Source organism: Triticum urartu, chromosome 3, assembly GCF_003073215.2.
Source record: "Triticum urartu cultivar G1812 chromosome 3, Tu2.1, whole genome shotgun sequence".
Classification (NCBI taxonomy): domain Eukaryota; kingdom Viridiplantae; phylum Streptophyta; class Magnoliopsida; order Poales; family Poaceae; genus Triticum; species Triticum urartu.
The window spans coordinates 386,297,057-386,321,325 of NC_053024.1; the positions used below are offsets into that span (position 1 = coordinate 386,297,057).

General features: G+C 43.3%; 5 protein-coding genes across 5 annotated transcripts; 2 read left to right on the top strand and 3 right to left on the bottom strand.

Moving 5' to 3' along the window:
- The first annotated feature begins 321 nt into the window (after window positions 1-321).
- LOC125544054 (probable V-type proton ATPase subunit d) lies at window positions 322-4,759 on the top strand. Its single transcript, XM_048707593.1, has 10 exons — window positions 322-713; window positions 1,281-1,401; window positions 1,524-1,631; window positions 1,715-1,817; window positions 1,910-1,990; window positions 2,062-2,147; window positions 2,248-2,307; window positions 2,397-2,445; window positions 3,711-3,845; window positions 4,332-4,759. The coding sequence occupies exons 1-10, from the start codon at window positions 533-535 to the stop codon at window positions 4,461-4,463; spliced, it is 1,056 nt and encodes a 351-aa protein (XP_048563550.1). The 5' UTR covers window positions 322-532; the 3' UTR covers window positions 4,464-4,759.
- Window positions 4,760-4,960: 201 nt separating this feature from the next.
- LOC125544057 lies at window positions 4,961-6,538 on the bottom strand. Its single transcript, XM_048707595.1, has 2 exons — window positions 6,001-6,538; window positions 4,961-5,867 (listed from the first exon to the last, which is right to left on the bottom strand). The coding sequence occupies exons 1-2, from the start codon at window positions 6,110-6,112 to the stop codon at window positions 5,212-5,214; spliced, it is 768 nt and encodes a 255-aa protein (XP_048563552.1). The 5' UTR covers window positions 6,113-6,538; the 3' UTR covers window positions 4,961-5,211.
- A 138-nt stretch (window positions 6,539-6,676) lies between these two features.
- LOC125544056 (mitochondrial outer membrane protein porin 3) lies at window positions 6,677-9,097 on the bottom strand. Its single transcript, XM_048707594.1, has 6 exons — window positions 8,899-9,097; window positions 8,748-8,815; window positions 8,045-8,155; window positions 7,765-7,854; window positions 7,459-7,667; window positions 6,677-7,285 (listed from the first exon to the last, which is right to left on the bottom strand). Exons 1-6 carry the CDS (start codon window positions 8,939-8,941, stop codon window positions 6,979-6,981), a joined length of 828 nt encoding a protein of 275 aa, XP_048563551.1. The 5' UTR covers window positions 8,942-9,097; the 3' UTR covers window positions 6,677-6,978.
- A 7-nt stretch (window positions 9,098-9,104) lies between these two features.
- On the top strand, window positions 9,105-20,689 carry LOC125544053 (beta-adaptin-like protein A). The gene is made up of 11 exons (XM_048707591.1): window positions 9,105-9,197; window positions 9,282-9,798; window positions 15,115-15,239; window positions 15,319-15,517; window positions 15,878-16,106; window positions 16,222-16,388; window positions 16,493-16,702; window positions 17,703-17,813; window positions 17,907-18,083; window positions 19,102-19,545; window positions 19,957-20,689. The coding sequence occupies exons 1-11, from the start codon at window positions 9,142-9,144 to the stop codon at window positions 20,245-20,247; spliced, it is 2,526 nt and encodes an 841-aa protein (XP_048563548.1). The 5' UTR covers window positions 9,105-9,141; the 3' UTR covers window positions 20,248-20,689.
- Window positions 20,471-21,845, bottom strand: LOC125544058 (mitochondrial import receptor subunit TOM7-1-like). The gene has a single exon (XM_048707596.1). The coding sequence runs from the start codon at window positions 21,755-21,757 to the stop codon at window positions 21,509-21,511; it is 249 nt and encodes an 82-aa protein (XP_048563553.1). The 5' UTR covers window positions 21,758-21,845; the 3' UTR covers window positions 20,471-21,508.
- Window positions 21,846-24,269: the final 2,424 nt, after the last annotated feature.

The window sequence follows — 24,269 nt, forward strand, 5'->3', positions numbered from 1 at the left end:
GAAATTCATAACCATGACAAAACCTCCTCTATATTTGATGATGGTCGCTATATATGACTTACCCATCATCATGACCCAGTTTATATACCTCTAAATATTCACATTTATTTTGAGGGGTCTAAATATTCACATTGATCAACTAAAAAAATTTCACATTGATGGACTAAAAAAAGTTCACATTGATCAACTAAAAAAATATATTCACATTGATCAATAAAGTAGTGTTGGCAATCCTGAAAAAAAAAACTAATTTTTGTCTCCTGGCTGGCCTTGTCTCGTGCGCACCAGCACCACAGGGCACCGCACAGGTGAGCGCGAGGCGACGTGCCTAGCCCGGATCTCAGAAGCAAGCTGAGCCCGGCACGACCGCGCCCTTTGGTTTGTGAGAAGGCGAATTCTTTTCTGGCTGATAGATAAAAATCTCCACCACATCCGCAAGCGCGAACTCCCTCCCGGATCTGCAACTAGCCGGCTCCCCTCCCGATCCATCTCGCCGCGGCGGAGATCCTTCATTCCTCCGGCGAGAGCCAAGATGTACTCGTGGGAGATGCTGTCGTTCAACATCCACGACGGGTTCCTGGAGGCGATCGTGCGGGGGAACCGCTCGGGCCTCCTCACCCAAGCCGATTACAACAACCTCTGCCAGTGCGAGACCCTCGACGACATCAAGATGCACCTCTCCGCCACAGAGTACGGCCCATACCTCCAGAACGGTATGCCGCGTGGATCTTTTCCTTCTCTTCTTTGGGTTGGATTGGGCTGCTTGGTCTGCGTTGCTAGAGATTCGCGATCCCGTCCATGCCAATTGCGATCTCGATTGGCCAATTGGAGATTTATTTTCTTCTTAGGGATAATAAGGGAGACTGCACCGTGCTCGGCGAGTTGGGATTGTTTTGAGCTAGCCCTACCTTGTCCGAAATTTCTCTTTGCTCTCTGGGAACCGTTGGGAGCAGGTTTGATGAGCAACCAAACGGGCGGTGTTAATCTACGCAGTGCCTGCAAGTTTGTTATAATGTATTTCCCACAGCCCACATGTCATGGCAACTCTGTAGCACCAGCCTGATCCCCCTGATGAATTTTGCCGCAAGATCCCTTTCATCCACTCCCACCTTACGATTTCAGCCATCTGTGACGCGTCCCAAGACGAATTCACCCAATTTATTACATCAGTTCCATTAATGTGCTCTTGTGCTATGATATACAGTAATCGCTGTGTATGTTTGTTCTATGCGTTTCTTCTGATACCTCTGTATTGTGATCGTATTTCTGATTGATTGCAGAACCTTCTCCCTTGCACACAACAACAATTGTGGAGAAGTGCACTCTTAAGCTGGTTGATGAATACAAACACATGTTGTGCCAGGCGAATGAACCTCTATCTACATTCCTACAGTACATAACGTAAGTCATGAAGCACTGCTAGGATGCCATTTGTTTCTGCTTCGTTTGCACAAGCAAACAACATATCAAACGAGTGCAGGGCAGACTTCGGTTTGATCCTAACAGGATAATGTTTTCTGCAGGTATGGACACATGATCGATAATGTTGTCCTTATTGTTACTGGGACATTGCATGAAAGAGATGTTAACGAACTGTTGGAGAAATGCCATCCATTGGGCATGTTTGACAGGTATTGTTGTGGTTCCTTTCTCGTTTCTGTTAAATGGAGATCTATCAAATACTGACTCTTCATCTCCCCCCGCCAATCAACAGCATTGCATCACTTGCGGTTGCTCAAAATATGCGTGAGCTTTACAGGCTGGTTCTAGTTGATACACCCTTAGCACCGTACTTCTCAGAGTGCATTACATCTGAGGTAAAAACTTTGAAACCATTGTGCTGTCCATTTTTGTTGAAATGGTTAAGTATACCTTGGTATGTCATGCGAGCTTCATGTATATTGTGTAGGATCTGGATGACATGAATATTGAGATCATGAGGAACACACTCTACAAAGCGTATCTTGAGGATTTTTACAAATTTTGCGCGGTATGTACTTCTGACTGAAAATGTTGTTTTGCCTAATTGTGTTTGGTTTCTAACTAACTTCTTCGCAACAGAAACTAGGTGGTGCGACGGCTGAGATTATGTGTAATCTCCTTTCATTTGAAGCTGACAGAAGAGCTGTAAACATTACAATAAACAGGTAAAAAACTAAACATTTCATCCTTTTGTGTGACAGATCTCCATGTTGCCATTACATTCACAGACATCTGACTGCCAATTTCCTTGTCATGTTTTTTCAGTATTGGTACTGAGCTGACTAGAGATGACCGCCGCAAGCTGTACTCCAACTTTGGTCTATTGTAGGTTTCCATTGGAAGTAGCACTAGCATTACTTTTAGTTAAAATATGCCTATTTTTGCATGTGGTTATAGTAATCTGATGCTTCCAGGTTTCCGTATGGTCATGAAGAGTTGGCTGTCTGTGAAGATGTTGACCAGGTTTATCCCCTGTTCTGCTTTTAAGCTCAATGTCGGTCATTCTACTACATAAATATTTTCAGTTGTCTAAACACGAAGTTATCATGCCATGAACTGGTTCACTTTATTACCTAATTTTGTGCATATTGCTCAGTATTTCAGGCTTAAGTTCTGTTAATATGGTTATTTCATCATAAAATGTCTCTTTCAAATGTTTGTGATAGGGCCATTGATAATAATTAACTCCTCGTGAGGTCTTTTAAACATACCATGCGCCCTAGGCTGAACACTTCCTCCTTAAGAATGGAGAAGCTTCATACCTACCAGTCACCAGGGTCAAGGAATGGGGTTGCCTCTCCTGTGTGGCTAAAAATGAGGGTAAAGAAAAAAGAGGGGGGGGGGGGGGGGGGGGGGGGGGCTGTGGGGTGTCACCTCGCTACGATAGTAACAACAGTCTATTTTATTTATGTGTTGATAATTATTGCCAAAAACATGTACCACTTTGTTGATGGTGCAGATGGCCAGGTAAGCCTCCCATCAATTTGCCTGCAAGTTTCGTGTTCCTGAGCTTCCATTAGGGCCAATTTATCCTGGGTGAGGGACACAGAATCGACCTGTGTGCCTGGCTTATCTGAGAAGAATGGTATTCCATTGGAGATGCTTTTGTGGCATACATTTTTCATTTGATGGGCATAAGTCAAACTCGGCTTTCTGGCTGCTCTTTTATATCAGCTGCAGTATGAATGTTTTGTTTGGCCTACAGCAGTCATGGTCTCATTCTGTCATACGGTTCTTTTCTTGCACGAAGATTAACATCATGTGTTTTTTTTAATTGAAAATTGCCCTATGTGGTATACTTATCCTGTAAGCATGTGCCAGACTATCTATTTCTTTCTTTGTGTATCATCAGCATTTGGCAAGCTAACATTTTAGATGACAGTAACACATTTACACAGTCCTTTTTTTGGCTTCTTACCCTCTGGTCTCTCTTGTTAGGATGACTGGTTTCCTGTTCTGATTTATGCTCTCTAGGATGTATTGTAGTTTTGAGTGTGCTACTACATTTTGGAAGTTCTCACTTGAAAGTTAAATGTGTGTTTTGTTGTTGTGGAGATGATAATAAAAAGAGCACAGGGAAATCTTAACAGGCATGTAGTATTTCAAGAGGGATTGCATCTAAGTTATACTGGAATTCAGACCAGTGTCCTCTTCATAAAAGTGAGATCTGTGCCCACGCATGAATTATTCTGGCTAACGTCAATACTTTTTTCGTGCTCATACCGCAGGTGCGTGGTGTAATGGAAAAGTACCCCCCATACCAGTCTATTTTTGCCAAGATATCATATGGCGAAAGCCAGATGTTGGACAAGGCCTTTTATGAGGAGGAAGTAAAGAGGCTGTGCCTCTCATTTGAACAGCAGGTACAATTTTTTAGGTTGACCTTATATGTATGTTTACACAAGTTACTTCATATAAACTATCTCACAGGAATAACAACAGATGGTCAAAATGTAAGAGATCCGATATTGTACACTGGATGCATGCAAGTTCTCTAGAAGGTCACTGGTTTTACACTCTAAAGATTAGCAGTAAACAAGAACTATTGGTAGGCTGATTTAGTCAAAAGCCTATAACACGCCCAGCCACATGCAGTACTGATGCATACCAGCGTGATGCATGCATACATGCTTGTAAAATATGCGCTAACCAGCCACGGCTTTGCACATGATTCTATAGATCCATCGTTAGTCATTACTCTATTTGAAACTTGTGAGTGCCCGATAGTTTAAAAAAAATGCCATAGTGCTAGTGCCTGTTGGTGAGTTTTATTGTCTCTGTGTGCCACTATTTTGGACCTCAACTCTAGAATTGAAGGTGGGAGCTCTGATGTTCTCTTGTTTGTGCAGTTCCACTATGCCGTTTTCTTCGCATACATGAGGCTACGAGAGCAGGAGATAAGGAACTTGATGTGGATCTCGGAATGCGTTGCCCAGAACCAGAAGAACAGGGTCCATGACAGTGTCGTGCCGATCTTTTAATCGCCCTCTTACTGTGCATATGGTTGTACAAAAGGCCTGCTTTGATGATGGCACAATCGATTGCACACTTTACAAGCTCATGATTTGTTATTACCCCTGTTCCTCTTTCTACGCGGCTGAAAAGCTAGACCTGGAGTAGTGTATCATTATTTGTTTTTGTAGTAAAATAAAAGGCGCAGTTGTACGGTAAATTAAATAAATGATGATGTTTATTTTCGTAGTGGGTGGCACTATTTGTGCAGTTTGTTGGCAATGTAAAATGTACACCCAAGATATCAAATGGTTTGTTGGCAAAACTCTCTTACTGCATTATCAAATGGAACTTGTGCAGCTTAGTAAGGACATGGAAATTGTTGGGCACCGTCGTTAACTACTGTGTATTTTCCTAAGCCTCCTGGCTTTGCACCTTACATAAAAAAAGAAATAAATCATGAAAATGCAGGACTATGAAAAATAAGATGGCCATGCGAGTATATTTTACGCATGTACTCCCTTCGTAAATAAATATAAGAGCGTTTACCAATTTCTTTACAGAGGGAGCAAGTGATAGTACCGTTTTATTTTGAAGTTTCATGTATATTTTAGTCATGTACGTACGTGATAGTATCATTAAACTCGTTGACGAGAATTTATTCCTCACGTATATATATTTATCTCGGCAGCTACGGTCGTAGTACATCCGCTTGTATCGTTATTAGGTGGACGCACGCAGCAGCACAACGGACGCTGCATTTACATGCAGTGATCTCTAGTTTCTGGAGAAGAGCCTATGGGAGACGAAGACGCCTAGCGTGAAGGCGGCGACCGCGGTGGCGGCGATCACCTCCTTGTTCTTACCTATGGTATCCGCCCACTTGAACCCCTCCTCGGGCGCCCGCTCCTTCCAGCAGCCTTTCTTCTCCCTCTGCGTCGCCGCCTCATACTCAAGCTTCTCCTTGTGGTCCTGATCATCATCTCCTTTCACCACCTTTTCTGCTGCCTTGGGCTCCTGTTTCCTGTCGTCCACTTTCATGGCCGGGGGTTCCTTGCTACTCGCTGCAGTTTGGTCCTTGGCCGTCTCCTGTTTGTGCCTCCCCTGCAACCTTGCCCTCACCGCCTCGATCAGCCGCTCCGCCTCCTGGCTAACCTTGGATTTCTTATCCGTCGGTTCGTCGCCGACAGCGTCCGAGGCCTCATTCTCACTGGGCGGGGGCGGGGCCGGGGCGGAAGGCAGCTTGGGCACGGTGAGCGTGAGCACGTTGGCGTCGTACCGGCCGGTGATTGCGTCGAGGTCGGATGTGGATGGCAGCTGGAACACCCTGTGCAGCCGCACGTTCCCATCTCCGGCGTCCGCCGTTCTGTGGCCGAGGATGGTCAGGCGGCCCGCGGGGTCCACGTGCACCCGGAAGTCCTCCTTCTTGAACCCTTGATCATCAACATAATGTCATACGTACAATTCAGTAGGTACAGTACAGTACAGCTGCAAAGGTTAATTCGGGTTCAGGGGAACACCATTTCATCCATCTCAGCAGGAATCACGAACGCGCATCGTACGTACCTGGGAGGTTGAGGCGGAGGAGATAGCTGCCGTCGCCGTCGACCCACTCGTACACGGGATCGAAGTCGGCCGCCGCGGCTTTCGCTGCTGACGATTCTGGCCTGCTCGCCATGTCTCTCGCGTGCTACGTTTAACTTGGTTTCCCGGGCCGGGCGATCAAACGGTACCTAGCTAGCTAGCTTCAGGCGCGTACTGATCGATCGGGTTGGAGGTGCCACCTAGAGTTACTGCCACGAGCCTCATATATAGCATCATGTATGTACGCAGCGCTTGCCTCCTTGCGCTGGTAACGCTAAACTATTCCAAGCTTTTCTTGAGGGGCTGGTCTGGCACAAGGAAAATTTATCGTGAGGGTCTAGCCTGGGGATCTCCATCTCCTCCTCCTAGTAGACGTGTAACGTGTCTTGGGCTCATTAAATTTTGGGCGCGCGCCAGGGTAACGTCTGTACTAGCTCCGTCCCACCGAAGCAACAAAAGAATTCAAGACATTTTTTAACTCTCTCCACGTCTCATACCTCACATAAACAGTTTATCCCAGGTATGACAACTCTTTTCCCAGGTTTTGTTCTTTAGCTTCTTATAAGTCGTTACTAGTAATACCACAACACGCAGCTCCTCAAACAATGTTAGTACTACTAAGCATGCATCCAAGAGGATTAATTACTCACACATCAAATGGATCAACTGGAACAAGGGCATCAATGAATGAATTGAACACACTGTCTGTAACCGCCAATCTGTCACATTTGACAAGATTCACAATAGGTCTTAATCACCAGAAATTATTGACAGGCGCTGATGATCAAATCAAAATAATGAGGAGGTCAAGGCTAACATTTGCCTAGGAAACAGATTATGTGGACAAAGGAGGAATTCAAGATCAAAATGAAAGCACGAAGAGATGACCTGGGGCCATGTTATTCCAATCCAGCAGAACTGAACCTTTTTTTTCAAAACATAGGGCCCCAGCTGTGCATCTCAAGGCTTTAGCACCAATGACAGACCAACTTTTGTGCTCTTCTCAATTGCCTTGGTGTCAACCTCGCCGGAGATGGTAACGAGTGACTTGGCTCGCCATTCATGCTGGACAAGGGCACTAGCCATGCCATAGTTGTTGAAGCGTGCCTTCACACTGGTGTGCGGGTCCAATGAGTGCTGTGATCCAAATATCAATGTGCTCTCGTTCCTTGGGAAGTTGTGGGACAGCTCTGCTCCAACAGCGGTGCTTGAATGTGACTTTACTAAGTGGTAGTAAGACGCAGTCAAGGTGTCACCGTGATTGTTCCTGGATGAGATTTGAAAGTTCATTACCAGAGCAAATGCTATTATAATAGCGATGAAGCACCGCACTTGACACCTTAGTATGGAATCAGATTGCTAATCGACATTATCTATCAATCTTAAAAGAATTGCATAATAGTAATACATATGATAGCTGCGCATAGAGAAGATACTTACAGGTGGAGTGAGGCAATAAGATCCGGATACGTGAGGCTTAAAGCAGCGTTGTACTTGGTGAAATTGCTAGTTGCCGTGTCAAATGAAACATCAACACCAACTGACAGTTCTTTGCTTCCGAATACACCAGAAAGGTTAACCATAGGGTTCGGGTTCAGCCCAACACTTGCATTGATACCGGCGAATTCATGGAGATACTGGAGTTCAAGCTGTCAAGGCAGAAAAATACAAATTAAATCTCCTATCGCAGTGATCACCATATTGCAGATTAGAAGTTTAAGCAAACGGAGTGGTAGAAAATTATACCTTCCCTGACCTCTGGTCTGGAACAACCAAACTGAGGATTGATTTCAGCCCTGGAGTTGCAAACTCGTCAACTGTGAATGTTGTCAGAAGCTGGAAGATGTGAAATATTCATCAGCGAATATAAAATCTCAAGAACTGGACATTGCTGTGAATTAATATTATGAGGCATAAAAGAAAAGCCAAATATGTGAGAAATAATATCAAGGAAAAACAGGCAATCAGATGTTTATACATGATTCATGTGAGAGCAAAAGGGAGAGTTGGAGTAAAGGCGGCTTACATCTGACTCTGAGTTTGCTTTGATATCAACTGTCAAGTTCTTGTTCTTAAGCTGGGTCTGAAGCTCGCCAAAGATAGACTCGTTTTTCCTAGTTCCTGCAGCTGTGATTGCCTGTAGGTAAACCAAAATCATTAATATGTAGTAGCGCACAAATACTAGATAGACACGGTTACCGAAACCATACAGGTAAACCAAAACCATCAATATGGAGTGCACAAATCATATCCAGAGACATGGTTACCTAAACCATATACTGATCATGAGTTCATTTCCTGAAGAAATGCTTCGAGTCAAGGAATCAAAGATGCACAATCCAGTGAAGGTGAAAGGGGAAGGGGGAAAGTTCTGGCAGCTCGTTGCGAGAGTGAAGAGACGGTCCCTAAACAAAGATAATATCCTGGTAACACATTAGGGTCCATAGTCTCCCTCCATGGCCAAAACTGAAAACTCTACATGCAGAACACGCACACACGGAATGAGAACAGCTCGACACAGTGGCACGGCGGCGATCTGTGTCGCCAACGGCGGTACAGAGGCACAAAATAGAGATCGGCGGACAACATTCTAACATGCATTTGTACCGTAAGTAGTCGATCAATGTGGGGAATGCGAGGCGGACCGTAACTGGGACACTGCTACGGGACACAAATTTGCGAAATCGCTATGGAAGAAGTGCGAGGGAGAGGATGGCAGTGGTACTCACGACGCCCTCGGGGGTGCATGTGGTGAGGGTGAACTTCTGGTGCGTGCAGTAGTCCCTGTAGAGCAGATCTGCGTGCAAATCATCACATCACAGCATCGTCAAGATCGGCACCGGAGAGGTAATCAGAGGAGGGGAGAGAGACTGGCGGCACCTCTGGTCTTCTTGCCGATGTCGGTGTAGAGGCCCGGAGCCATGGCGGCCGGCGACGGAGACGACGACTTGGGTGGTGGTGGGGAGAAGAGAGCGGGAGAGAGATCGCGGGGAAGCGGCAGCGTCGGGCGGAGGCTGCGGCGACCAGTTAAAATGGAGTCGTGGCAGATCTTGCCCCTATCGTTTTCACTTTACAAAATGATTTTCGTCTTCCCCACGCGCGCCCAGATCCAAGCCCTCCGCCATGGCTCCCACGGCGCCTTCGCCGGCGAAGTCCGCCTCCCCGTCCCAACCATCCGGGTACACTACTTCCTTCTCTGGCTCCCAAAATTGCTGGCCTCCCTAATCTTAACTAATCAATCGGGGCAATTTGAGAGCGTGCAGCAAGAGCGAGGTGTCGGATCTGAAGCAGCAGCTGCGGCAGCTGGCGGGGAGCCGTGCGCCAGACGCTGATGATCAGCGCCGGGATGTCTTCAAGCGGGTGATCTCTTGCATGACCGCAGGTATCGACGTGTCGGCGGCGTTCGGGGAGATGGTGCTCTGCTCCGCCACCTCCGACGTTGTGCTCAAGAAGATGTGCTACCTCTACGTCGGTGTCCATGCGCGCGCCCACCCGGACCTCGCCCTCCTCACCATCAACTTCCTCCAGCGCGACTGCCGCGACCAGGACCCCACCATCCGCGGCCTTGCGCTCCGCAGCCTCTGCTCCCTCCGCGTTCCAAATCTTGTCGAGTACCTTGTTACGCCGCTCACCACAGGGCTGAAGGACCCTAGTGCCTACGTTCGGATGGTCGCTGCTGTTGGTGCTGCAAAGCTGTATCACATATCTGCTACCACCTGCCTCGACGCTGACCTGCCTGCTGCGCTCAAGGCACTTATGCTCTCGGACCCTGATGCCCAGGTGAGCTTTCATGCTACGAACTGTTTTGATGAGATCGTTATTTTGTTTTCTGGCGACCCTGTTATTCTACATGCTTGCAATGATGAGATATCTATGCTGCCTAAAAAATCGCAGCATGCATTGTCTTCATTAAACCTGGAACTGGAAGTTAATCTCAACAGAAATTGAATTTTGTTACATGGAACTGAGTTAAGCTGCAAGTTATGAATATGCTCTCACTGAAAAACGGTTTGGTTTATATCTTGCTTGTTTGATCATATAGTAATAGTTTGTGGCTAATTATGCCTTGCCGGTTTAAATATGTACTGTGATGTAATGCATCAAGTAAATGTAAGTACTTCGCATCGGATGTCCACCACAAAGGAAATTCCAACCAGCGGATATAACCATGCTATCAACTTCAATATAGATATTTAGAAGTAATTGGTTATTATACCAACTTGTCAATTTCTCCTAAGGACTTTGTGATAGAAAGTATAATTACATACAGAACCAGCTGTGGTAGCTTCTTGCAAATTCACAATCCCATTGGTTACGAAATTATAGATTTATAGTCTTATAGGTAGCTTTACATATACACCCTAGTGTTTTTAGTTCCAACATATTTTATTATATCCAGCTGATCTGACACTGAATCTGCGTCGATCTGGTTCTGGATTAGATATTGTGATCTGGAGTTTGATTGAGATATATTTATTAGATACAAGTACAATTTTGGGGAACAGACGTTCTTGGTTTCTAACTAAAATCAATCTGTATATCTGCAAAAATATGATTGAAGATTTTGATTTAAGGATAAGAAAGAGGAGATAGATTCCTTATCCAAAAGTTGTAAGATTCTAAGACTTGAGTCGCGATTCTGACGACTTTGTCATCCACCATAAACTACCGAGGACTCACCAGTCACCACTCAAGTATGCCTTATAACCATAAGTACTCCCTCCATTCCAATGAATAAGGCGCGCACGCATTTCAAAATCCACATTGACCATAAATTAGACCAATAATATATTTTTATGACTTAAAAATCATACAATTGAAAACTTCTTCAGATACGAATACAATGGTATAATTTTTGTTACATATAACCCACATTTGGTTGGTCTAATTTATGGGCAAAGTTTAATCTTGGTGTGTGCGCCTTATTCATTGAAATGGAGGGAGTATTCCCGACATTGTACTTTTCTTTTTGGAGCATCTAAACTCCACCCCAGACTTCTTCTAAAAACCGAGAAAAGGCTCACTTTCACTCATACCCAGTTCAAATATTTCTTGCTTGGCACCATGTCTCGTGTCTGTAAGGCATGCTTGAGCATGCATGCCTACATCATCGTCTTCTACAATACCATCTGTATCCATCGACCGGCCTCTATTTTTATCGATTGTTCTACAATACCCCACCTGTTTCCATCTACCGGCCTCTATTTTTATTGATTGTACTGCAGTTAGCTATTGCTTTCCATTATTTGCGCCAGTCCCTTCGGCTAGTTTATGTGCGTATTGGCAACTATGAAAGATTGATACCATGGCCCTTGTATGTACATATAAACATACTGAGTCAAATGGAAATGACTTCTAGTGCCAATCTTTGAGCATCTCTAGTAGACCCCCTATCCTATAATCGCAAAACGTATCCCCTAACCCAGAAAAAGCTAATTTTTAGGGGATTAAACCTTTCTTCATCTAGCAGATTCCCTAAAACTTGATCCCTCAAAATATTTCTTTTACCAATTCATCCAACCGTTTTCATACTTATCACCACATATTAATTCAAAACTTGAGAATTCAAGTACACACAAGTCAAATACATATCAAATTTAATGCTCTCAAACTTAACTATTCAAATTCAAACACAACATACTGTCCAAATGAACCAATAATCCAAATAAACATGATAAAAGCACAAGAATCAAGTGCTATGAAGTCGCCAATGATGCTCAATAAGATCTTCTTGAAGCTGGTTGTGAGCTTCTTGGTTCTCGACCCTTTGGTGTGCTTGGAAGAATGCTCCGATCCTGTTTTGTGTTATGTTCCGGCTCCACCTCGACACCATTGTAGAGATACCGAAAGTCCTCTGGGCCCTCTCTCTCATCCTTGATGATCATGTCGTGCAAGAGAACACATGCTCTCATGATCTGCCACAGGGTCTGAGGCTTCCAATACTCAGCAGGGCCATGGACAATCGCAAAGCGTCTTTGAAGCACACCAAAAACTCTCTCAACATCCTTTCTAGCAAATTCTTGGCGCGTTGCAAAGTGAGATATCTTGTTGCCTTTAGGATGGTGGACTGTCTTCACAAATGTGGCCAGGGAGGATAGATACCATCGACTAGTATCCCACGTTGTACTCATGGCCATTGACAACATAGTTGCAAGATGGATCGTCACCGGCAACAAGCCTTGAAAAAAGAGGAGATTGCTATAGGACATTCAGATTGTTGTGAGAGCCAGCCAGCTAGGCATCCCGAAGTATGCGTGCCAAATCCAGAGATCATGTGACGCAACTGCCTCAAGAATGATTGTTGGATCATGTCAATGCTCTCTATAGTGACCTTACCATGCCACATGACAATTTTTACATGTCCAATGCATACAGTCAATGAATCCAAGATCCCTGGCCAACATCTCTCTTCATTTTCTGCCATGAGCCTCTCGGTATCTTCATTAGTGGGAGCCCTCAAGTACTCCGGTCAACAGATCTTGATCACAGCTTTGTAGAATCGTTTCACGCAGAACATGGTCATTGATAGAATCAGCCGGGCATCCATAATCAAGGACTCACACTGCTGTTGTAATCTTCGACAATGGACTTGCACCTGATGTTCCCGCTGCATTCCTTCTCAGTTTGTCCACAACTTTTGCAATGTACTTGAAGAGATCCCGGTGCATCCGGAGTTGGCGATGAAAATAGTAAGGGGGATATACTGCACTCGACGCGAAGTAATCCCTCACTAGACCATCATGACCCATGATCCTATTTCGAAGAAACATCCTTCAACCAATTTGAGAACCACGACCCGTCTCCTAAAATACTTCCCCATAGCGACCAACGACAACCACCAACTCGAATTCATCATCTTCCTCCAACGATGAATCATCGAAGATCATCTCCCACAATCTTCTCGTTTACACATTGGAGAGTTACATGATCCACTTGAGACCTTTCTTCGATAAAAAACAGAAAAGAAAACATTTGGTTTTGGTACTATTAGACACGAGGAGGAGGTTAGCCTTGATGGGCAGGTGGTACCTTAGGACACCTTTCGATATTTGAGGTCAATGTTGCAGGGGGATGGTGATGTCGATGAAGATGTGAGCCATCGAATCAAAGCCGGATGGATGAAGTGGCGCCAAGCTTTTGGCATTCTCTGTGACAAGAGGGCGCCACAAAAGCTAAAAGGCAGGTTCTATAGGATGACGATTCGATCTGTAATGTTGTATGGCGCTGAGTGTTGGCTGACTAAATGGCGACATGTTCAACAGTTAGGTGTTAGGTGTAGCAGAGATGCACATGTTGAGATGGATGTGTGGCCACATAAGGAAGGATCGGGTCTGGAATGAGGATATACGGGATCGAGTTGGGGTAGCACCGATTGAAGAGAAGTTTGTCCAACATCGTCTGAGATGGTTTGGGCATATTCAACGCAGGCCTCTAAAAGCTCCAATGCATAGCGGATGGTTAAAGCGTGCTGAGAATGTCAAGAGAGGTCGGGGTAGACCAAACTTGCAATGGGAGGTGTCTGTAAAGAGAGATCTGAAGGACTGGAATATCATCAAAGAACTAGCCATGCACAAGGGTGCGTGAAAGTTAGCTATCCATGCGCCAGAACCATGAGTTGGTTTCGTGATATTATGGGTTTCAGTTCTAGCCTATACCCCAACTTGTTTGGGATTAAAGGATTTGTTATTGTTGTTGTTGTAGAGGCAATTGGACAGACACCTTGTGGGCAGACGGGGTCGGAGAGATGGTGGCCGGCGACAGAACTATGGCTAGGGACGAACGGTGGCGGAGGACACTGACAACGGTGCCTAGCAGTCCGCAGAGGTTATTCCTGGGCGTGGAGGCGACGAATGCAGCCAGGATGTAGGTGCAGCGGCAGCAGTGGGCTACTTTGCCGGTTCTTGTGCCGTCAGCCGGCTAGGGCTTGTGCTTGAGCTTGCTACGCCATCTCCAAGGTTGGCCGGTTCGATTTCTGGCAAAAACAGGCCTCGGCGTCGACCGGGTGGAGCTACATGACGGCAGCCCCGTCGGCGGCGAAAATGCTGATTCTGGCGCCGGCGAGTGAGGAGAAGGCGCCGGAGAAGGTGACAGGGCTGCGGGCTGGTGCCATCGAACGGTTCCGTTGCCTGGGGGTCGACGGCGGTGGCAAGAGGCGGGGCGAGGCGGGGCGGCGCTGAGAGGAAGGTCGGGCAGCCGCCTAAATTTACTGAGAAGCTGCATCTCCAGAGCAAAAACAGGATGGAAGGCTGCATTTTAAGAGATGCAAAGTTAGGCCTCCTTTGGTTCATAGGATAGGAAAGTCATAGGAATAGGAAAGTCATAGGAAATGAGATGACATGTATTTGAAATCCTATGAATAGGAATAGAAAAGAAGGTGCCCTTTGGTTTACATCATAGGATTTTTTTCCATTGAGTCTAGGCTAATGTTTATTTTCCTATGAAATGTGGAGGATAGGAAGAATTCCTCCACAGGAATAGGATTCTATTCCTACAAACCAAAGGGCTCTAACGGAATTTTCCCTATACAAATCCTATCCTATGGGATTCCTACAAAATTCCTACAAACCAAAGCAGCCCTAATATTTTTGGGGGATTATTGGTTTGAGGGATCTGCTAGATAGGCCTTATTCTCTCAAACCAGAAAATTTCCCCCCAAATATCACTATCGGGATCTGCTAGAGATGCTCTTACATCAACTAGTTATATGGCTTCAAGCCTGTAAGTTTAAAAACAAAATACTCTGCTAACTACTGGAATTACCACACGTCTTTGGTCTTAGGAATACTGTTGAAAGTTAGTATTCACAAACTGTGGTGTTGAATGCACACAAAATTGAAAACTGTGGTTTTGAAAATATTTTGCATCCAAATAGGACCCATTGTAATATTCTAGTCTGTGGTATTCTAGAAAGGGTTGGAAGGTCGGCCTGCCTGTTAAGAGGTCCTGTCTTGAGGAAGGAAATTCTTACTTAACCTGACATGTTTCATTGGACAAGTTGATTTAACTGGGCCTTGGTTCAGCTGACTAGTTTTTAGTTGTTTATCTCTTGTAAATGCCATTTTTGTGGTAACCTGATTACATTGCCGAAATCTCCAGGTGGTTGCCAATTGCTTGCATTCACTGCTTGAGATATGGACCCTAGAAGCTGCCAATTCAGAGGCAGCAGGGAGGGAGATTGAGACACTATATAGCAAGCCAGTGGTGTTTTACTTGCTAAACAAGTGAGTTTCCACCTTTGAAGATTTTGTTAGCAATACTTCCTATGTGCATTTACTCAAATTCTTTTATTTTGAATTGCAGAATCAAAGAATTCAGCGAGTGGGCACAGTGCCATGTTCTTGAGTTGGCGTCAAAGTTCCTACCATCTGATAATAATGAAATATTTGACATAATGAACCTGCTTGAGGATAGACTTCAGCATGCAAATGGAGCTGTTGTTTTGGCAACAATCAAAGTGTTTCTCCACTTGACGATGTCAATGACCGATGTTCACCAGCAGGTGTACAGTGTTTCACACATTATGTTCCTGGATATGCAGTCTTACTCTTGCAGCACAATTATTCTCCTTATACTAAATTTGTGGAAGTCTTAATTTTTATCCTATTTATATGCAATCAAATACACTGAATACCACTTCACATAACCAGTAAACATACATATATCTATTCTCTGGGAATTCATGTGGTCTTCAAATTTCTTCATTCAGAGGGCACTTCAGCTATTTGTCTCATGCTTATAGTTAGATATGCGTACACCAATATACTGGATTTTCCTTTTTATGCCACTATTATAGACTTCTTAAGTGAAATGAGATCTTGATTGAGTATCTTCTAAATCCTGTTTGCACCCTCCATTTTAGGTTTATGAACGCATAAAGGCACCTTTGCTTACTCTGGTAGGTGCTGGGAGTCCAGAACAATCATATTCAGTGCTATGTCATCTGCATCTTTTGGTGATGCGTGCTCCCATGTTATTTTCTTCCGACTACAAAAGTTTCTACTGCCAGTTTAGTGATCCTTCGTATGTGAAGAAGCTGAAACTTGAGATGTTGACTGCTATTGCAAATGAGAGCAACACCTATGAAATTGGTATACCAGATATCTGATGGTGTCATATATCTTGCAAAATATTTGATATATTTGTTAGTCCAGTTGTTCCCCCTCCCCCTAAAATGCTCATGCCATATTTTTTTCTTCCTGCTAGTAACCGAGCTGTGTGAATACGCTGGAAATGTTGATGTACCAATTGCAAGAGAGTCTATCAGAGCAGTTGGAAAAATAGCTCTGCAGCAATATGATGTGAATGCTATCGTTGACAGGCTTCTACAATTTCTTGAAATGGACAAGGATTATGTGACTGCTGAGACTCTTGTAAGTTCTATAATGCTAGCTATTGATCCTTACTGTGGGTAAAATCTTGTAGGATTACATTCAACTGTGCATCCTTTTGTGCCTGAATAAAAATTAAAATGCAGGTCTTGGTGAAAGATCTTTTGAGGAAATACCCTCAATGGAGCCATGACTGTATAGCTGTTGTTGGAAATATTAGTAGCCAGAATATTCAAGAGCCAAAAGGGAAAGCAGCTCTCATATGGATGTTGGGTGAATATTCTCAAGATATGTATGATGCTCCATATGTTCTTGAAAATCTTGTTGATAACTGGGATGAGGAGCAGTCTCCCGAGGTACTAATAACACTTTTCTTGTTTTGTGTTGTTCGTATTTCCTGCCAAATTAAGATGTGTCAGTGGGTTTCAGTATGCAATTTTCTTTCTTAAAGTTCTGTAAGAAATTTACATGACTGGCTAAAGTAATTTTCGACGGCAGAATACGAGTTGCTATTGTCCTTGTCCTATATGTATGTTAAAAGTATATCTGCTTTGATCATATGGGCTCATGATGTTGTGTCCTGTAGTATCTAATGGTTTGCTGGTAGTGTACATGTTTAAGATAAAGGCTAAAGCATTAGATCAGTTAGAACTGGAAATGGTAATGATTGCAATCTTGGTTTATAAAGGCTGTAAAGTTGAATGTCCCATCAAGTTTTACTGTAATGAATAGTGTGGTTCATGAGTGAAACTCACATCCTAGCGTGTTAACACGAGACATTTCTCTTGCCGTCTTTTAGTTGATATCTTGAACCAAGTAGTTTATTTGGAATCGGAAGAGGATTTGTAGCACCTGGGTGCTCCACACCCCTATATGAACATTAAGTTCAAAAAAATACCAGGAAATTTCAAAACAAATCTGTGGTTTTGGGATATGAAACCTGGGTGCCTAATCCACTTTCGTGTGAAATTTTGTGAATACCAGGAAACGTATCCGTGGCAAAAAAAAATCCTATGTACAGAAAAAACTGTTTGGATGGATTTTAGTTCAAACTGTATTTTCTTCGTCACGGATATATTTCCTGGTATTTTTCTACGAAACTTCATATGGACGTAGATTGGGCACCCAAGTTTGAGATCCCAAGATTTCAGTTTTTTTTTGAATTTTCCTGGTATTTTTTGAATTTACTTTGTATAGGGGGTTGGAGCACCCAGGTGCTCCTGTGTATTTCCCGTCACTATATAACTCTGTTCCATTTTCAGACTGTTATATGCCATGGTCCACTGTCACAACCCTAGCCAGTAGGTACTTAATGTTTAACTTCACATCATTCTTCCAGTGATGTCTTATTTTCAGGTTCGTTTGCATCTTCTGACTGCGGTGATGAAATGTTTCTTTAAGAGACCACCAGAGACACAGAAGGCGTTAGGGGCTACATTAGCTGCTGGCCTAGCTGATACACACCAGGTTGGATTTTTTTAATGATAGTTGTTGGATTATTCATATCATAACAAATGGTAAAAATGTTGTTTCGCTAGCTTAACTGCCACCTCATTGCAGGATGTTCATGACCGAGCACTTTTCTACTACAGGCTTTTACAGTATGATCCGGCTGTAGCTGAACGTGTAGTAAACCCTCCCAAGCAAGCTGTCTCTGTATTTGCAGACACACAGAGCAGTGAAATCAAAGATCGGATATTTGATGAATTTAACAGCCTATCAGTTGTATATCAGAAGGTACTTAATTTGACATCTGACGTGTAATCGTCATTAAAATTTCGAACACTGATAACTCCATTCATTGATACCTCTATCAAAATTTTGTTGTTACCATTCCCAGCACATGTCAAATTTTGTGCATGTTGTATGTTGCAACATTTAGTGCATCTTGGGGGTTATGTATGTTCAGAACATCTGACAACATTGTTTGTGGACTGCCTTTGTTGTCAATGATGACTGATGAAGGTGCTGAAGATTATGTTTTGGCATAGCAAAGCTTGAGTGGCAAATAATGCAGTCGGGGCAACAGAAATTCATTTCCTTCTACCAATATTCATTAGCTCTCAGTGGAGGCATTTGAAAGCAGTAATTTGGTAATTACTCCCTCTGTAAAGAAATATAAGAGTGTTTAGATCACTACTTTAGTGATCTAAATGCTCTTATATTTCTTTACGGAGGCAGTACTAATAAACTAACAGTTAGCTCATGGGTTTTGGTTGATCATCGGCTATAATCACTTGCAGTGCCAAGCAAAGCCAGTGTGGTCCCACATGCTTCAACCTTTTAAAGCAAGTGGTTCAGTTCATAAAAGAACCACGTGGAACTCGGTTAATATTACAAATTCATGCATCAGCGATTAGATTAAGCACTGTCCTATAAGCAAAGGCTTTGCTGGGTAGCAGTCTTCAACTATAAAGCTAGTTAGGAACCTTAGTAACTAGTTTCTGAATCCCTGCTTCAGGCAAGTTGAGTTAATGCATTGCAAAAGAGTCCATGCCATGTCACGTGTCGATCTTGTCTTTGTTGAGTTGCAAGAGATGTGCTTGTTCACATCTTTCTGTGATTAGAAATCCACTAGTTTTATTATGGCTAAGATGGGAACTTAATACCAGCATGATGTGCAATTGTTGTCATTGACTACTGTTAGATAAGGTTGGAGCATAATTTGTAGCAAATCAGCTACTCAAATATAATCATCCGCATTTTTATTTTGGAAAATTTACATGAGAAGTATTGACATCTTGATGGATTGCAGCCCTCTTACATGTTTACCGACAAGGAACATCGTGGAACATTCGAGTACTCAGAAGATCTTGCGAACTTAACTGTTGGGGCAGAGGCTCCAGAAACCGTCATTTCTGCCCAAAGATACCAAGAAAACGATAATGATCTTCTGCTAAGTACTTCAGATAAAGAGGACAACGGTATAAGAAGCAGCAATGGTTCTTACACCTCTACATACAATGCTCCTTCCGACTTGCTAAGTTCGCAAACACCAGCTGAAACTGCACTAATAAATCCTGGTAGTTCGACATATTCAACACAAACAAACTTCAGTCTCGATGATCTTCTTGGACTTGGTGTTCCTGATGCCCCAGCACCTCCACCACCTCCTGCACTGGCCCTCAACTCAAAGCCTGTGCTAGATCCTGCGACTTTCCAGAAGAAATGGGGCCAACTAGCATTATCCTTTTCTCAGGTGTGTTGCTTTTAAGTTTTTGTCCCTGCTACATTTTATGATTATGGGCAGGGCAGCATAGTCTTGTGTCTTTTTCTCATTGCCTGGTCAAGTTTCTTATGATTTTAGCAAAGTGATCGCGTGAAATCCTATGTGCTGCCGCTGTCTAATTTGTCCATGAAGCTCATCTCAGCTGTGTTTGAAATTAGCAGTTCTGATATAGTGATGTTCTATGTTCCTCTTAATCGTTTCACTTGGTTTGAGATTATTATGATTTTACTTTGGTAGTATTGCACAAGAGGATTCTGTGTGATGATCTGCTTCTGTTTGTCGTTTTCCTGTATAGGTCCGCCCTTGAAATTCATCATCACATTGATAAGTTTGAAATTGTAATTAACAAATACTTCTCTCATATGGTTTGTTCTGTTGTAGGAATGCTCTTTAAGTCCACAAGGAGCAGCTTCTTTGATGAATCCCCAATCGCTCATTCGTCATATGCAAAGCAACTACATTCAATGCATTGCTTCAGGCGGTCAGCCTCCAAACTACAAGTTCTACTTTTATGGTCAGAAAGCTGGGGCTGCTGCTTTCTACCTTGTAGAATGCATTGTGAACACCGCATCAGCGAAGGCCCAGCTCAAAATCAAGGCCGAGGATGGGACTACTGCTGAGGCATTTTCTACCTTGTTTCAATCAGTATTGTCCCAATTTGGCCATTCTTGATCGTGAGCATTTTCCGTCTTGATGATGCACCTGCCTCCAGCTTTTCTGGCTCTGCACAATATCTCTGCAATCCACTACTTTAAACTCCAAGCAAAGCCTTCCGGTACATCTTTTTATCAGAAGCTTGGAGCAGGTGAAATTTGCCGTTCGCCTCCCAGTGTCATGCAAGTACCATCAGACCATTAGATTCCGCAGGGAAAAGACACCAGAGTTTTTTTTGGGGGGGATTTCTTTTGGTGGGTGAAGTCACTAGCACTGTACATTACTATACATTTCATTCAGTCATCTTGTGAAGCGGCTAATTTCTTCAGGGTTATGGTGGTTTAGATGGTGTGTAACCTTGTTACTGGACTGGACATGATTCCGTTGATGTGGTGAGAATAGATGGATACCTGTAATTTGTTTGCAGGGTGCAATAAAGCAAGAGTATATTCGACTTGTATAAGTTGGCATTCGAAGTACATGTACACAAACAGAAGTGTGGTGATCACAGCAAGTTAAAGTTGAACGTCAACTTCTTAAGATCATAACAATAGGTCAAACAATTAATCTTTACAGACAGTGATGTAGACAAATCGTACCATAATCAACTGGCAAAACGTTGTCTATCTAGTCCTCGTCACAAAATTTCTATGTGGCAATCGTTTAACACGGCTTACTATTTGGAAGTGCCTTAATATTGGGATGACAGCTTCTTCAGAACATTGCAGTTTCTTCAGAACAACCTTATATCAGGTATAAACTGTGACTCAACAACAACACAACTAACTAATTAGCCATGGCCTCAATGAACTGGCGTGCATTCTGGTGTTCCATAAATCCATCTAGGCTGCTGAGGCAGCAAAGCTTCTGCTAGCATTGTAGACTGAATGAATGAGCAGTCAGGCACCAAGAGTACCAAAATTACGCAACACAGCAATAATGAGTAGTACTGCTTACTTCTAATCAATCAAAGCAATTAGTTCAATTAAAACATACACACGCATCAGGCAGAGAAATACAATTCAGACAACTAACACTGAAAGTTCAACATAGCACAATATATTAATAGCAGATCCGTAGCATCTCAGGTATCTAACAAGATCCGATCCAATCCAGGATCGATCCACCGACATAACATTATTCGACACAGATCAGATAGAAGATCACCACCCAGGGATCAAGAACTCAACCACCAGGATTCAATAAACAGCAAAAACATCTACTAGTAGTAACTAAAAGGAGCTGGATCGATCCAGTCTAGGGCTCGCCGGGGATGGGATCAGACGGGGGACAGAAGCTGGAACAAGCTAGGTTTGGGCTCGTCTCCCTTAGTCATGCCGACGACGATGATGAGCGGGATGAAGCCCCAGTGCGCCACCACCTTCGCCGTCTTCATCGTCCACGTGCTCCACTCCTTGGCGAGCTGCACCGCCACCGCCGCCGTGGACTGCTCGTCCTCGGCCGCGGACGAGCCCCTCTTCCCACCCTTGCCCTTCGGCTTCGGCTTCAGCGACGGCCGCGACGCCATGGCGACTCCTCTTGATTCTTCGATTCGCTGGACGAAAACCCTAGAGACGTGGCCTTTGGGGATGTGTTGATCTGTCGTTTGATCTGGTGCGTTGTTTCCGGTTAATATTGGCTGCTTCCTGGGCCAGTCCTTCTCGTGTTTGGTTAGCAACTCAGTAGTATCTCTCTGGGAGACCTCTCATGGGTCCTCAAATGCTTTGGGCTAGGTTTATCTTTGAATTGGGCCAAACTTTCCAAGTAGCCAGGACCTGGGCATTGTGGACATCGAATATTCTATTTGACGCTAACTGCGACAAACTTTCATTGAAACGCACAGGGAACACGTGCGAGCGAACTACATGGGCCGGCCCACTTCTGATCGATTTACCGAGTCACAGGATCCCGGTTTGGTTCCCAAGGCGGTTCTTACTGGTTTTTTGGCTTTTCAGATTTTCCTTTTTTATTTCTGTTTCTGTTTCTTTTCTTCTTTCTTCCTTTTCAAGTTTTATCTCTTTTTTTCTGTTTCCTTTTCTATTTTTTATTTTAGAAAATTTTGAATTCTGAATTAAAAAATGTTCATTTTTTCAATTTTGTTCACAAATTTAGAAAAAAAATACGTTTTGAAAAAGGCTCAGGGTTAAAAAAAGTTCCCTTTTTCTGAAATTTATTCACAAATTCAAAATATGTTCAGAGTTTTCCCAAAATGTTCGTGGTTTCAAATTTTCTTGAATTCCAAATTTTTCCTGTTTTTCAAAATTTGTTCACAGGTTAGAAAACGTTCCAGAATTTCAAAAAATGTTCAGGTCTCAAAATTGTTCAGGGGGTTCCCAAATTTGTTTGGAATTTTGAAATTGTTCAAAATTTCAAGAAATGGCCAATTTTTTGAAATTTGCTCACGTTTATAGAAAAAGAAATTTGAAATTTTGTTCACGTTGTTAAATAAATGTTCTCATGTCCGAAAAATTGTTCACCATTGGAAAAAAACGTCTGGGATTCGAAAATTTTAAGAATTTCAAAAATGTTCTTTTTTAAAATACCGATTTCAAATTTGTTCTCATTGTTAAAAAATGTCCAAACTTTGAAACATTACTTACCTTTTAAAAAGTTATTTATAATTTCCAAGATTTATTCGAATAAAATTAAAAAGTGTTGAGGTTTGGCACTATTGTTAGTTCTTGTATATCAATGTTGCAAATCGGTCACTTACAATTAGAACAAACCCCTCTTATATATACAAGAAAAAATGGTTTTGTATGGTATACTGTGTGCTAAGTATTTTTTTCCTATCAATGAACTTTTCATAATTTTCATAATAGAATCCTCATGTTTTATTATGAAAATTATGAAAAGTGGAGTATTCTTACAATAGGACTTACAACTTCCACCCATCTTCTCCAAAATCATAAGGTTAGTAAATCTTATTAATAAGAGCATAAATACTTTCATTCTAGACATTAAAAAAATCCAAATGGCCTTTTCTATTTATCCATTTTAATTTCATCACTAAATAGAAACCCTTTTGAATTTTTCATTGTATTGAAAGAACCGAAGTTCCTTCCCTTAGAACCGTACTTGAGAGTTTCCTACCTCATACGGCTCAGAAATTGCTATATGAATTTCCCCTATCTTAACTGAATTCGATTTATCAAAAATCGATCCAATTTGTTCTTGGGTTAAGCTTCAAACCCTATTTTTATCAATAATCAGTTTGATCTTTTTTACCACCTTCAGAAGAATGAAGCATAGATAGATATAGAGCCTTGGTTGAAATTTTCTAAAAGGTCGCATGGCTATTGGCATCACTTCATTACGAGAGGTCTCGAGTTCCATTCCTCTAGAGCGCGCGCTTTTTCGTTATTTTTCCTGTTGTGCTATAGTATTTGCGGGGGCTTCCCATCGCGTCTGCTGAGTGTCCTTTTGCCACAAAGTGTGTTGTATATGAGCTCCACTAGTGAGTTCTACTTAAAAAAATACTACTAAAAAAGATAAAGTGAGTGATACTATGAGCGACTAGTCCACGAGCATTCCCTCTGTTGGACTTTCCAGCGAACACTCTTCGTGGGGCTTTTCAGTGGACACTCGAAAGCGCGTGGCAGTGCTATAGCCATCACATGGTGCATCTCAGAGATGGTAGGTGCCGTGCGTGGGTGCACCTCAGGCGAACTCCAACGCAAGACCCCAAATGGCCTGGCCGATGTTTGGGGTAAACGGACAAAAAACGTGGCCCAACGCGTGGGAACAAACGGACAAATGTCCGTTTTTTCGTTCGCTTTCGACCCATTCCCATGCCAAATTTGGGCCGCATTTGCGTCGAAACAGACGCATGCGGACGGGCGGGATGCGTGCCCTTGCCCTTCCCTGGCCCGCCCCTATGTGGCATAGACGCCCTTTTTTCTCTTCCCCTGCCCCTCACCGCGTCTCGCCCCCGGCGTTGCCGCGACTCGTGGACGCCCATATTCCTGGCTGCCTTCCTCGCTTTCCTGCCAGGCCACTCGGACCACGACCAAGACATGCCATAGCTGGCTCCACGCCCG

Bases quoted from the DNA above. Each gene is read 5' to 3' on its own strand.
- LOC125544057 (XM_048707595.1), bottom strand. From the start codon at position 6,112: ATGGCGAGCAGGCCAGAATCGTCAGCAGCGAAAGCCGCGGCGGCCGAC. The intron at 5,868-6,000 runs GTACGTACGATG...TTGATGATCAAG, and splicing joins CCTCCGCCTCAACCTCCCAG to GGTTCAAGAAGGAGGACTTC.
- LOC125544058 (XM_048707596.1), bottom strand. From the start codon at position 21,757: ATGGCGTCGCGGCCGTCGCTGAAGCCGAAGCCGAAGGGCAAGGGTGGG.
- LOC125544054 (XM_048707593.1), top strand. From the start codon at position 533: ATGTACTCGTGGGAGATGCTGTCGTTCAACATCCACGACGGGTTCCTG. The intron at 1,402-1,523 runs GTAAGTCATGAA...TGTTTTCTGCAG, and splicing joins ACATTCCTACAGTACATAAC to GTATGGACACATGATCGATA. The intron at 1,818-1,909 runs GTAAAAACTTTG...TATATTGTGTAG, and splicing joins CAGAGTGCATTACATCTGAG to GATCTGGATGACATGAATAT.
- LOC125544053 (XM_048707591.1), top strand. From the start codon at position 9,142: ATGGCTCCCACGGCGCCTTCGCCGGCGAAGTCCGCCTCCCCGTCCCAA. The intron at 16,107-16,221 runs GTATACCAGATA...TCTTCCTGCTAG, and splicing joins GAGCAACACCTATGAAATTG to TAACCGAGCTGTGTGAATAC. The intron at 17,814-17,906 runs GTTGGATTTTTT...ACCTCATTGCAG, and splicing joins GCCTAGCTGATACACACCAG to GATGTTCATGACCGAGCACT.
- LOC125544056 (XM_048707594.1), bottom strand. From the start codon at position 8,941: ATGGCTCCGGGCCTCTACACCGACATCGGCAAGAAGACCAGAG. The intron at 8,156-8,747 runs GTGAGTACCACT...GTTTACCTACAG, and splicing joins CATGCACCCCCGAGGGCGTC to GCAATCACAGCTGCAGGAAC. The intron at 7,855-8,044 runs GTAAGCCGCCTT...CACATCTTCCAG, and splicing joins AAGCAAACTCAGAGTCAGAT to CTTCTGACAACATTCACAGT.